Raw genomic sequence first — 14,296 nt, forward strand, 5'->3', positions numbered from 1 at the left:
CAGCACCGATATAAAGAAAATGTACTGTATCGGAAACTGGCCTGATGTGGCTGATAATTTGGCTAACATGCCCGTGCATGCGTGCAGCAGCAGCACAGCAGGTAGGCAGCGAGGAGCACAGCCCAGCAACTTGAAGAGCTGCGTGCAGCTGGTAAGTCTGTTGTGGTGGAAGGGGAAGGGGACGGAAAGGGCACGGGGTGGCAGATCAAGGTCCCCGCAATGAGGGAGGGAGTGGGGCTGCGGCTGCCCAGCCAGGGCAGAGCGGGGCACAGGACGGAACCGTGGCTTGTCTGGGGGGCACGCGGAGAGAGGGGCAGTACCTGCCACTGTGCACAACATGGGAGGGCATGAGGTGGGAGGGCGTGTGCATGGGGGGGTGGTCCTGGGCTGGGGCTGCACTCAGGGTGGGTGACAGTGGTGCTGGGAGGGGGCAACGGCGAATTATGGGGGGGCTGCAGCCCCCACCCCCATGTAGTCCCCCTCCCAGTGCTGCCACCTCCCACCCTGAATGCAGCTCCGGCCAGGAAGCGCCTGGCACTGCCTCGGCCACAGCCCGCAGCTGCAGCCGCCCCACCCAGATCCAGAAGGTGCATGCTCCCTGTGCCTGCTGGGGTGCACGCAGCAGCAGGGGCCACCGCACCCCTCCCCACGCCCCCCAGATGAGCCATGGCTCTGTCCTGCAACCCGCCCTGGCTGGGCAGTGCCTGCTGCAGCCCCACACCTCCCTCACCGCAGAGGCCTTGATCTGCCCCACCCACGCCCCTTCTATCCTGCCTCTCCTTCCACCACGACAGACTTACCGGCTGCACGCAGATCTTCAGGCTGCCAGGCTGCTTATTGGAAATCAGACTGGTATTGGCCGATATGCCTCCTTAAAAACTGGCTATCAGTACAACCCTCCAAAATCTCTTATTGGTGCACCTCTAATCAAAGCACGTCCTTTAAATCAGCAATTTGTAAACTGCATCCCCACTGACCGCAGCAGCAATCTGTGGAAACAATTACTGGTGGCCTGCAGAGTGCTGGCTAGTTCATTTTTCCTAGCTGAGAAAAACAGCAGTTGGGAGGTGATGATGAAGTAAAAGGGTAATACACAGTGAAGTTTCCCCCCATCCTTGAAGAAAACTCATCCCTTACTACACAAATTCTTGTCCAATATCATTTCACTGTATGAAAACTGGAGTCACCACGGAGGTGTCATATGATTGCAAATGAGAAGAGAGATGCCTTAAAGACAGGGATCTCTATTACTATTTTGTCCACACTGACTCGGCATGCCCTGATTTTTTTGTTTTTAATGTCCTTATTTCATTTTTTTTTCCCACCCTATTAATCAGGTTCGATTTTGCTAATTGCCCACAGAGGACAACAGTGAAACTACTATATTACAATGCTGTATAAGGGACAGATTAGCAGAGAGTTTTTCACTGTGAACTCTTTTCATTTTAATAATTTTAGATATTATTAGTATTTATAATTTATTAGTAATAATTTTCAATTAATTTTGTCCATTTACAAACATTCACAGGAGGGTCCAGACCTTAATCTTTCACTTTTAATAATAAAGTTGACCAATTTTGCTCAATTCACTATCACTTTTTAATATTTCGGCCAACCACATTAATGATGGTTAACAGTCACATTAATGATGGTTAACAGTCAGGGCTAAAACCATTTCTTAAGAAATTAATAAAATGGTAACATTAAAAACATGCAACATGCTTACGACATGACAAAAAGATTTCTAGGGATCTCTAGAAGGCTTATTAAATGCTGATTTAATACTAACTAGCGTTGATTATTTTAGTTGACATCTTGTGACCTTTAATCTCCATCCTACTCCAATTCTTCACCTGCTTTTCATTCAATTAATTATACAGAGCTCCTGCCTGTGGCAGCAACCTGCACTTGATGATATGATTTATATTTAGGAAGCTCCTTCCAGACCAATGTTGCCATGTTACTTGGTCTCAACATGGCAACACAGACACAATACCAACACCCCAGCGACAATACAAGCCTCCCTGAAGCAAGCTGTGATAACAGACAGGTACAACTTTGTGAACAAACCAGTACCCCTCTTTTCAGTTTCCTTACTTGGACCAAAGATACTTAGCAAAAATAAAATTGCCCCGGCTGGGCCAGAAACTGGAAAGCAAACTATGTTTTGTTTTATTTTAAATAGGATGATTTTTTTCTAGCTGGGCTGAATTTTCTTATGACATAACCCTAGCACTTAGTACTTCAATGATTAAATCAACTAGATGGTTTTACCTGATCTAAAAAAAAAAGTTTACTTTTTCACAAAGCTGTGTTGAGGTCGCTCATACAGTCAAACAGTGTTAGGGTATTATTACTCACTTGAAAAGGTATTGCTTCATCTTCTGTAGGCATAATATTCATTAGAAACACAAAGAACCGTGCACAGCAGCTGTGAGCAGAAAGGGGAACTGGGAGGCCAGATTTCTGGAGCTGAACTAACTCCTGGCTTTGGGCCAGTAGAAGCTACTCAGAAAATAGAAGTGCTGAACGCAGCTTGTTGCAAGAACTCAGGCCCAGAGGCAAGCAAGATGCTATAAGCCTTCTTGTCAAGAACAGGAAAATAAATATGGGAGTAAACACTGATTAACTGTCAGTGCTGTAGTAATTTGAACACAGCAAAATTACAGAGCACACTGGTATGAGTAAGAGGCAGGAAAGCAACTCCTAGAAGATGCAAGTTAACAACAAAAAAATCACTGCCCAACGCATCTTGCCGCCAAGAAATTTCTCCTGATATTCATTCCAGCTTTATCATACATTTCATTCATTTTTTTCCTAACTCGTGTCCCCGTGTACTGCATTACATGACCACTCTCCTTGCTTATTACTCACTCCTCAAACATCTGCTGTTATAGACCCTCCAACTTAGCTGTCGCGCAGCCAAGATAAAGATGTTTAGCATATCTGTTCAATCATTTCTTTCTTAACCATTATTCTTTTTGGAACTTTCTTTGATTTGTCTATCTATCTATCTATCTATCTATCTATCTATCTATCTATCTATCTATCTATCTATCTATCTATCTATCTATATTTTTTTTTTTTTACTAATGTGACAGTCACAACCTAATAATATTCCAGGTGCAAATACACCAGAGCATTTTCACTTTGAGAGAAATTATCACCTTTCTCTGCCCTGGGATATTATGCCAATAAGCCCCATGGGCTTGTCTTCAATTAAACCACATTATTAGATCTCCCCCATGGAGCTCTTTATCCATAGAATGTGGCTATTTTGGATTATTTTTTAGCCACGTAGCTTATATACATCTACCTTATATTTCATTGTTATCCCCAGGATGACTTATCAATGCGGGTCTACCTAACTCGAAGAGGTGGCCAGCCAGGAGATCACAGGGCCAGCCTCCACATTCAGCTGATCATGGCAAATTTTCCCACCTCCCCACCACGCCTCTGGCCAAGGGGCCACGGTGGCCCTACCCATCACCACTGACTGGTTGCGAGGGCTGTTCATCATGCAGACCTGGCCCTATTGGTTGTGAGGGGTGGGTCCACATGACAGGCAGCCCTCTCAACCAATCAGCAGTGAGGGGTGGCAGGCATCTTGGGCTGCCCTTTGTGCAGGCAGTCCCCTCTCCCTACCCCACCCCAGCGGGCTGCATAGGCGGGCCAGTGTCACAAGACTGCTGGCTCCCTCTGGGGAGCCAGCACTTTATTTTCAGTAAGTTGTTTTTTCTTTTTGATCACGGATTTTGCGGGCAATGCTGGATTTTGTGATTTCCATGAAATCCATGAAATTACGATTTCAGTAGGTCCCTACTTATCAAGAGGGAGATATTTAGACTAATATGTATATATTTAGTTTGTAATGTCCACTTCAATATATACTGGTTATTAGAAGGTAGCCCTTTCAGGCAACTTAGTATCATTTGCAGCACGATTCCAAGCAACTCGTCAATAACATGAAAAACTTGAATTTTCACGAAGACAAGTTTCATGGTGGACAAAACTGAACAATGAGCCAGAAGCATGTAGCCAATAATTTAATATTTACCCTGCTTAGCAATGCAGTAGCACTTAGTGTATTTACACAGAATATTAGTGAGGCTTTTTGTATACTTAGTTGGGTAACTGTTCACTTCCACATTCCATTTACATATATAATATAACTACATTTACTGACCTGGGGAATGCTGGGAAGTTGCAAGTGAGGTCATGGAATTAGAGAGGTTAAGGTTAGCAGTAATACTAAGCTGGCTCTGCACTGCAGGAGGATATGGAGATGTAGGGGTCAACAGGGATTCCTCGCTGACTTCCTCATCAATTCCAGGCAAATAGGTGTCAATCAAGGCATCAAGAAACTTCACTATAAGCTCAGCATAGTCTGGGATTTGTGTTTGCTGTGGGGAAAAAAAATAGAACTGTTCACTCTCTTATTTTCCACTTTTAAAAAATAAGAATTTTGCCTTTAAATATTTTTGGGGGCTAAACTTTTGTCTATAAAATACTTTTAAGCTCTTTATGGGGACACCTGTGAGGACACACTTGGAAATTAACCTGGAACTAAACTAATGTAAACACTACAGGTGACCTGCAGGAACAATCTGAGCAGGATGAAATACTTCATTGGCAGGTGGTAAGCACTAGTTTTGAAATGTCCTTTTCAAGATGAACCGCTGGGGCTAACTCTGAAGAAAGAATTATGAAAATCATTACCTGTACCTTTGAGCCTAACATCCAGAACACTACCCAAGCTAGACGTCTTGTTACACTGATCTGATAGAACAAACTGTGGTATGGATGGTCGGTATTCAAGTGGCTAATGTATTCCATGTATAATGTGAAATTTATCATTATATATCTACTGCCGTATCGATTTCCTCATTGCTGTAAAGCCATGAAATACATTTAATAAACTAGAGATGTGTTGAATAAGACCATTTGTCAAGATGCCCTTTAATGAGACGGGGACTACTGCAAGGGGATATTTACCTACTTGGCTTGTTTTACTTGATACAGATAATTTGACAGTAGGTACCCACTATATTTTTACCACCTACTTATTGAATCTTTCAAGATTTGTGAGGTGAGCCAGACTGATATTTACTGCTTCAGCTATAAACCTAAGCTCAGTGGGTTAATTCTCTCTTTTATCAACATGATTTTTTTACACTTACAGTGCTTTGTACAAAAAACTAAAAGCAAGATGCTCAGGATCTCACCTCTCATTCTTACCTTAGAAAATGGTCCAGCAAACCTCCACAACCCGTTAAATCCAAAACCTGTGACAACAAATAATATTACCACTGCAGCACAGGCCTTTCACACACACACACACACACACGTGTGCACGTGCATGTGTGTCTGCACATATGTACATGTAAGCAAATCCAAGTGATTGATTCGAATATTTCCAAATGTTTGTTTCTTATGAAGTGTTCATGTGTACACACACACACACACACACTCTCTCTCTCTCTCTCTTTCCATAAGAAACAAAAATTAGGAAATATATGGAATCAATCACTTGCTTACACGCTGACATAAAATACCGTGAGGCAAATGTAACAAAACCTTCCAAAATCTAATATCCAAATTATGTGTTTAACATCTGAACTGTAAAACTATTGTGGTTTTTTATTACATATACATCTTAAATATAATAGATGAATCCAAAAACTCATATTTGGAAGGGGACACTGTCATGTTCAGTCTTAAGCATGAGTAACATTTGCAAAAGAGCAAGGAGACAAACCTAAACTGCATTTTCAAGAATAATGAACTTTCAGTCAGTCTGAATGATTGAGACTTAGGCTAAAGGTCAGATTTAAAAAGGAGTTTAGGCACAAAGAGCCTCAAGTCACCCTTGATCATAGAAATATGGAAGCTCTTTAAAATGATGACTTTAAAATACATTTTGATCCAGTAGATTACTGGGTTTCAATGTATTTTTAGCTCATTTCACTTACTGTTCATACATGCGGATAGCCCAATACTCTTAACATTGACAGGCAAATACAGCAAGTCATTTTTTAGTTTAACCCTTTAACAGTTTAAACAACTGACTACATTTTTGGTAACTGTATCTGTAAAATGAAGGAAAAAACATCTAATGATTCTGGGTCTAACTGTTCTGCTAAGGCAGTAGTAGTCTTCAACCAGTTGTATTTGTAAAAGAAAAATACCAGCTACCTTTCTGACATATAAGTACAGAGGGGTTTCAAAAAGAAAAAGAAAAAGTAGAACAATATTTACTTTGTAGGTAAGAAGTTTGGTATTGAGGTGGAGACTCTTCGTGGTAGACAACACTCTGAACTATCCCATGAATTGGATTCAACAAATTTGGATCTTGGCACAGCGACAAAAGAGTATTGATCTTGGAGTCCAATAAATTGTGCCTAAAGAAAACAGCAGTGTTTTAATGTTGCTTATCAAACTGAAGTTAGATAACCTAGATAGACTAGGTTCATTTAACAAAACTCTTGTGGTGGGATTTTCAAAAGTGCCCAAGTGATGGAGGGGGTAGAGTACCATTCCTAGGGCTTTCCCTGAAATTTGCTCCCTTAAGTCATGCAGGCATTTCTGAAAATCCTGGTCATAGACGACAAACCATGTAACCCTTTTTTCTTTAATTAGCATTTAACAAATTATTTAAAAATGCAGAAAAGCAAATATTTGAACTTCAACTGAAAAATGTTGATCAAATGAATGACCCATACTGCAGGCTTTGAGGCTGTGATCTTCAAAGGAGCTTCAGAGATGCTGGCTCCTCTGTCTCAAGCTCCACAAAAAATGCCAACTTTAACATACCTGTTGTGTATCTCATACAATAACAGGTCTTACATCTTTAGTGACAGTAAAGTTAGCATATGTGCATATGATAGAGGATGGAAAAACTAGTGCTGGAAACTCCACTCTGTGATTCATCCACAAAAAAACTATTGCTGCCCAGGTTCGAGTACAAGCAGTGAAGCTTTCCCCACTTCAACCCTTTCAGAGCCTGGAGGGATTCCCACTATGGGGTAGGGAACAATTTACTCCATCCTTACTTCTGACAGTACTGGGTGCTGATTGCTGACAGCAGTGATTTCCCCAACTTGGAAAACTCATTTGCCTTCAACTTTTCTCGTGAAACACACACACAGGCAAATGTAATGTCCTTTCTAGATATGCACAGTTAAACTGAGAAAACAGACTCGCGTTACATTGGTTCTCCTAAACGTCACTGGTTGCACACAGACAGTACTAGGCTCAACTCATCAAATACACTAAGCAAACACTCTGTATGCATAACTAAACAGAAGGAACTAAACTTGGGCCATATTCTAAATATCTGTTTTGACAGGTGACTTAGATACCTGAAAATATTGTTTACTTGCTGGGTGGGGAAAAAAAATAAATCACTTAAGCAGCCAAGTATAATGCTTTATTTTGTAATAACTAACTAATGCAGAGGCCAGCAACCCCCAGCACACTTGCCAGTGTGGCACACAAAGGCATTTTGCTTGGCACATGCTCTCAGGGCGTACGGTGGGCAAGGGGTCAGAACTGTGCTGCCACAACAAGCATCAGGTTCCTTGCAGCTCCCCAGTGGTCCACCTGGAGGCATGTATGCAGCCACAGTCAGCAATGAGTCAGGCCAGGGCTCTGCAGACCTCAGCGCAGCTGCTTGCAGCCTCCTAGCTGCTTGCCACAGCCAGCCTGAGCTCTGGGCAGGCCCCTGCTGCTCGGCACAGAGCCTGGGCTGCTCACAGCAGGCAGTGGGGACACTGCAAGCTGCTGCACTGGGGGCTGCAGAGCCCTGGCCCAGCTCATTGGTGGCAGTGGGTGCATGGACACCTCGGGGCAGATGGCAGGGAAGGAGCCAGAGCTGTGCTACCACAACAAGGATCGGGCCTCTTGGCTGCTCCACCATCTGCCCCGGCACACCAACATCTTACAAGTCAAGGTTGGGGTGTTTTGGGCACTCTGCCCAAAAATGCTGCAGACCCCTGGACTAATGCATTGTGCCTATGTTAACATAAGCCCTGAAGTTTAAATGAAAATGGACACTTCTTAGGTTGCAAATACAGATACTTTAGCAGCTCAGTTGTCTCTAATAGCTGCAATGAATGCTGGAAGCTTGGGGCAAAGTCTGGAAGAGACTAAGAGCCTATTAACTCAAATGGCAAACTGTGAGGTATGGTCAGCATCAACGCACGTGTCTCCAGTACTGTGAAAAAGTGACTACTGTGAAAGACTGCAACAGATGATAATTCAAGTTCCTTGGCCTTTGTTTCCACAGAGAGACCAGTCACCAAAACTGCTTATTAGTACCAGTGGCACCAGCTATTTACAGCTCAAAAAACACTTTTCTGATAAGAATACTACAATACATAGATCACTAATAGGCATCAGCCTTCAGCACAGGTGTTGGCTGGATTTGAACTTGCTTGCTAGATGTGAAAAATGTTATAATAAATCAAGTTTTAGATACTTACACAACGGGAAAGACCTTTGGGAAGACAACACTGGCTTCTGCTAAATACTCATAAAGAATTCGCTGGTCAAATTCATCTGTAGTGTACTTTACTAAGGTTGCCTGCAATAACACAAAGGGGGGGGGGTGAAGAAAAAAAGAAAAAACACAATCAGAAAGCTTCTATTCATAGTTAATTTTTAAAAGAAAGTTTACAAATGTTACAGCACTTTTTCATTAATCGCATTTGATTGCTGACAATGCTACAATAGATGATCTCACACACATTTGACCTGGGGGTCAAATTATTCTGTGTATGACTATGTATGGCAAAACAAGCAGAGCTTGCCATAATTATACACCTGTTCTCCTGAAAACAAGTGAACAGTTTACCTCATTTAGAGACAACTCTGACAAATATTGTTGAACTAATTTTAAAAATGAGATTTATTAAACTTGCAAGAGTTTCAATGAGATAAAACATTTTAAGCAAACATCTTGAAGAGGCCCCCCATAATTAGGTTCTATACATGGAAAATTATGAATACTGTTATAATTTGCCATGCACGTAATCTAATTATTGGGGGGGACGTTTGAAATGTGTCCCCACTGCCCACCACTGTGGCAGGGAAAGCGGTGGCAGTGGAGCAAGTGGTGAACACTGACATTAGGCTCAGACAAGTTTAAAACCCAATTTGATCAAATTCCAGCAACTTTTGTTCCTTAACTTTTTTATTTAAATAAGACACCCATTCTAGTTCCTGATTATTACAATCACGATTTCTTTTGTGATTCTCATGTTCTATAAGTAAAGCAATGGTAGGACACTGCAAAAAGATGCATACACATAAACAATGAATACCATATCTTCCCCGAGCCAAGACTAGGTTTTTCCCCCCATTCAACATGGGTAGGAGGGGAGGGGGAGAAGAGAAGAGCGTCTCATCTTGGATTTGAGCACCAGCAAACAGCTGCTGCAGCTCTGGCTCCAGCCCCAACCCAGAGATGAAGCCACAACTGCAGCCGTCCGAAGCGAGGGCTGGCGCTGCTATCGCTGCTTCTGCTCAACTGGGGCCACCACCACTGCTGGATCGGGGCCAGCGTGCATTACATGTCCTGGACTGCAGCCTGAGAGACTGCATACAGTCAGCAGCAAGAGGAGGGAGAGCACAGCAGGAATGCTGGCAACGCCCATGGCTCCAGAGGCCAAGATAAAATGGCTCTACAGGCTGGATCCAGCCCTTCATCTACAGGTTTCAATCCCTAATCTTGGCATTACAGCGAAGTAGTGTGCCTCTTACACATAAGGGACAGATTTTGATCTATCAGCAGGTAGTAAACTGTAGCGAAGCATATGCATAAAGCATAAAAATATGTTTAATAGATAGAAACTGTGCTACTTACAAGGACTGTAAGCAGCAAGGCTTGAATTTTTGGATCAGTAAGAACCTCTTCATCTAGGAGGACGTTTGACTCAGATACAGAAACTTTCCGAAGATGTGGGTGTTGCTGTGGTGATATTCTCTGGGTTTCTGCCGGAAAAAGAAAATGGTATAAATCAGAGCACAGTAGACCGAGGTGGAGGTGGAGCAGAGGGGGAAAAGCAAAACAAAAAAACGATAAGGAAGAACCATATACTATTTGTTCAAATTCAGCCACGTAACTTCTTTTGACGCATCTTTGGATTATCCACAATTATGTAACTCCTACTGAGGCAGGCATACTGTAATACCTTCTAACAATACCAAGCTGTCAAACAGCACTTTTCATCTACAGGTAAATATCTGTTTCACAAAAAGGGAAAAGTAGTACAAGGAATTTAAGCAACGTGTACAAGGTCAAAACAAAGGCAGGGATGGGAACAGAACCCAGGTCTGGTGTCCCTGGGGCTGTATGCTGTAGGCCACACAGCTGCGTGTGTAAAACCCTACATTTAGAGGTTATAAAAATATAAAAGGCATGATCCGATTCATCTGATTTCATTTGGTTATATTTTATGATTTAGGGCTGCCTCTTACTTGGAGTTTCCAAGCTGAACATCAACTGCCAGGGCTTCAGAAAGTTGGAAGCTTTCAAAGTGGCTTTGTTTTGTTAGACAGATATATTTGCTCTTCGTTGAGCCTACGTAAATGAGCACTGCATTTTACAATAACCCTTGGCTCATAGCAATGAACATTGTGTGCATCCATAAATAATTGCATTCTAAAAATGTTAGTCTTGCTTCTCACCAATTTCATAGTCATTTTCAGCTACTCTCCTCATCTTGGGGGGTGTAGTGGTTCCAGATTCCATTTCTTGCCTTTTAGGAGCCTTTGTGTCTGATATCAGGTGGTCAAAACTTTTCCTTGTACCTAAAAACAAGTTACCAGGATATGAAATCAAAACCAGTCATATGCACTGGGACAATAGGGCACTCTTTTTTTTCTGATCTAGGAGTTACTAAGCCTACCTAAAATACTTGAGCAGAAGCTGGGGTGGGTTTTAGCATCCTCTGAGGTGCAGAGACCTTTCATTAGGAACTGAGAGATGAGTAGCTGTGTTAGTCTGAAGTCAGGCAGGAGGCAGGGCAAGGAAGCACCTCACTGATTCAGAGGAGCATGAGCTTTCATAGGCGACAACTTACGACATGGCATAACATTGATGAAACAGGTTGTTACCCTACCTTCTGTCCTAAAAAAAAGTAAAGCCTCTTCCTGAAAGTATGGGAACTTACTTAATCAAGCTAATGATCTAGGAGAAGTCAATCATCACTGCCAGAAACGTGAGCTCTGGAAGTAACACTAACAACTTGGCATCATCATCAAATCTTTTGAATTCTTGGCTAACTACAAGGTTACACTAGTAACCGAGTTACTTAGAATGATAGTCGTCTCAGGTGTTGGTTGTGTGCCGCTCTTTTCCCTGAGTATTTCCTCCTCAACAGACAGCAATGTGTTGCCATCTGGTAAATAATTTGACACCTGGATGCGTGTACTGTAACATGATAGGTCTGATGCAGTATACCATCAGAGAAAACCTTTTTTTTGGTTTTTCTGTCTGTGCAGTTAAGACCATCTATAAACCAAAGAAGTTAAGGAGCTGTAAGTTTGAGATTTTAGGTTGATGGCACTTACTAAAATTTGTTTCCATCTTCAATATTTCAACCATTTTAATATAAAATAAAACACAAATCTCCAAAATGCTTTAAAAAAAAAAAAGGTTGGGATTGACTCTGTTTCTCCTGGCTGCCTACTCAGAGGAGAGGAGTGGAAGTTGGCAAAAGGGAGGTCTTAGTTCTAGTGGGCTAGACAAAGAAGATCTTTAATTGTGCATCTTGCAAGTGTTGGGCATGTGCCTACAGGGAAAGATACGACTGTTTTAACAATGCCAGAATACATATTACTGAATCTCCCAGGAAGAGTTTACCTCAGTTTGCGGATAAGCAAAGGAATTTAGTTTACTAACCCAGCAGTTTTTTAGTGTTAGCTTGTGAAGGCTGTCCCATATCCAAGCTCATGGATTTTCGTGTTCGAGGGCTAATCTGTCCTGCTGTGGGGTAACTGGCAGCAAGATGTCTGTCTGATCCCTTTGGAGAAGACCACGGTTGATTTTCTTTTAGTGTCCTGAAAGGGTGGAAAAAGTGTAATTTAAAAAAAAACCAGAACTGTACAGATTTGAATATAAACCATTTAAACCATTCAAAACTGAAATGCTTGTATATTAAGATATTGCAACCACTCTGGTTACAAAGTTCTGAAAGTATAGCGTTCTAAGGCAATAAGATAATACATAAAGAAAAAGAAAAGAAAATGTAAAAGCTAGCCTATGAGAAAATTACTTAGCAGACTTTTCTCTTTCACTGGTCAATCAGGATTTAGATCTCATTTTACAATTAAAATGATGTTGGTTGTCCAACCCACAGGCAGACTCTTCATCTCACCCTGTCACAGGCAATAGTGATGCTGCTACATATGGAACATTCCAATGATGGACAGCGTAGGTTATCATTAAAGAATTATGTTTCAAAAAACACCTAAAAATAAGGATTAGGGTGAAGTTTAGGCCTGGAGAGAGGGGCCAGGACAAAGCCCAGGCCCTATCTGACTCTCACAAAGCGCACTGATTCACAAAGGAGGAACCTTATTCACTTGAAATTTATGGGAGTTGGGCATCTACACACCTCTGTAGATCTGGATCATAAAGCTTAAGAAGTGCCCGGGTGTAAAACCATTGACAAAATGCACAGTTGAAAATTAAGCTCCCGGTGGGAACGCTGGTTCTAATTTTAAACATCTTACTCATTTCCTTTAACGACCCCTTAATGAAACAGACTGGAATTTAGGTACTTGCTGTAACTTAAATGAAATGAGACAAACTGACCTACAGCTGGTGTCACTGTGATGTATGGGATATGTATCCATAGGAACATTTTCCATTGAAACATCTGTCAGCAAGAGAGATTTCCTGTGTTTTAAACTGCAGCGACTTCGAACTTCCTCAGATACTGTCAGCAGAGCTAAGAATGAGAAGAAAGGGCATGCCAGTTTTCAAAGACAGCAACATTTTAAAGAGCTAGGGCACTAGGAAGGGATATTTAACTTTAAGAGTATATATTATATTTTCACAGCAGCCCAAGAATTGCAAATTATGTTTTATCTAAATATTTTCCCTCTTAATGAGCTTTGAGAGAAGTACCAAGGTACTTTTACTTTGAATGTCCAAAATTGCAATGCGGCTCTTTAATACCCAGTCTTTGCAGATTCTTGGAAATTTTCAAGTGCAGGTTGGACAGACACTTGGCTAGGATGGTACAGTCAGGACAATTCTGCTTTGAGCAGGGGATTGGCCTAGATGATCTCATGAGGTCTCTTCCAACCCTACTTTCCTATGATCCTAAGGGAAGTGATTCTCCTGCCCTGTCCAGGACTGGTAAGGCCTCACATGTAGTACCATGTCCAGCTTTGGGAACTATAATTCAAGAAAGATGTGGACAGATTAGAAAGAGTCCAGCAGACAGCAGCAAAAATGATTAAAGGTGTGGGAAACACGAGGAAAGGCTGAAAGAACTGGGATTATTTAGTCTGGAGAAGAGAAGACCAAGGAGTGATCTGATAACAGTCTTATTCTATTCTCTGTGGCCAAAAGGTGTCGGATAAGGAACAGTGGTTTTAAACTGCATCAAGGGAAATTTAGGTGGGGTATTAAGCACTGGAACAGGCTAACCAGAGATGGTGTGGAGTCACTATCCTTGGAAGTCTTTAAGAGCATGAGATAAACATTTGGACTGGGATGCTTTAGACAGGGTTAAGACTGCCTTGAGCAATAGGCTAGGCTAGGTGACCTCCTAGGCCTTACTTTTCTATGATGATCCTATGCACCCTATCAAACTTACTTCCTGAGCAGCCTGCCAGCTGTTACAATCCCTGAAAACAGTTTTTTAAATACCTATTGTCTTATGAACGTAACATAACAATAGTTTCTACCACCACCGCTTTTCTTTTGATTTGGCTCAAGTATAAAAGTGTTTTCTCCTTCTTTACCTGCTAGGTAAGCCACGCTCTGGGTATTCACTTCGAACTTGTCACAGTTCCTGTGTTTGTTAACCAGAGAGAGTAGTGTGTGTAAAATCCTTACTGTCCTTGCTACAATCATAGGAGAAGGATGCCTGTATCCTAACAAAACCATTTTAAGAAGAAATCAAATATTAACCATTTAATGGGTAATGCCAATTATTTACAAAGCTTTTATAAATATGTCATATACACAGGAAACAAAATCACTAGCCTAGGAGAAATCATGCATTCAATAAAAAAAAAAATTTAAGTGTGCTTTGATTTTTAAACTAAATGGAAACTA

At 41.7% G+C, this 14,296-nt stretch overlaps 1 protein-coding gene across 3 annotated transcripts in view; it reads right to left on the minus strand.

Moving 5' to 3' along the window:
• NF1 (neurofibromin 1) overlaps positions 1 to 14,296 on the minus strand; it is a 143,202-nt gene that overhangs the window by 15,317 nt on the left and 113,589 nt on the right. For all 3 annotated transcript variants that reach the window (XM_019493384.2, XM_019493383.2, XM_014608060.3), the window contains 9 exons: positions 13,981 to 14,112; positions 12,821 to 12,956; positions 11,906 to 12,063; positions 10,690 to 10,812; positions 9,866 to 9,993; positions 8,484 to 8,584; positions 6,259 to 6,401; positions 5,239 to 5,285; positions 4,187 to 4,403 (listed from right to left, as the gene is read on the minus strand). In XM_019493384.2, coding sequence (XP_019348929.1) covers positions 4,187 to 4,403; positions 5,239 to 5,285; positions 6,259 to 6,401; positions 8,484 to 8,584; positions 9,866 to 9,993; positions 10,690 to 10,812; positions 11,906 to 12,063; positions 12,821 to 12,956; positions 13,981 to 14,112 — 1,185 coding nt within the window. The remainder of the gene's footprint in view (positions 1 to 4,186; positions 4,404 to 5,238; positions 5,286 to 6,258; positions 6,402 to 8,483; positions 8,585 to 9,865; positions 9,994 to 10,689; positions 10,813 to 11,905; positions 12,064 to 12,820; positions 12,957 to 13,980; positions 14,113 to 14,296) is intronic.

Source organism: Alligator mississippiensis, chromosome 14 (assembly GCF_030867095.1).
Source record: "Alligator mississippiensis isolate rAllMis1 chromosome 14, rAllMis1, whole genome shotgun sequence".
Lineage (NCBI taxonomy): Eukaryota > Metazoa > Chordata > Crocodylia > Alligatoridae > Alligator > Alligator mississippiensis.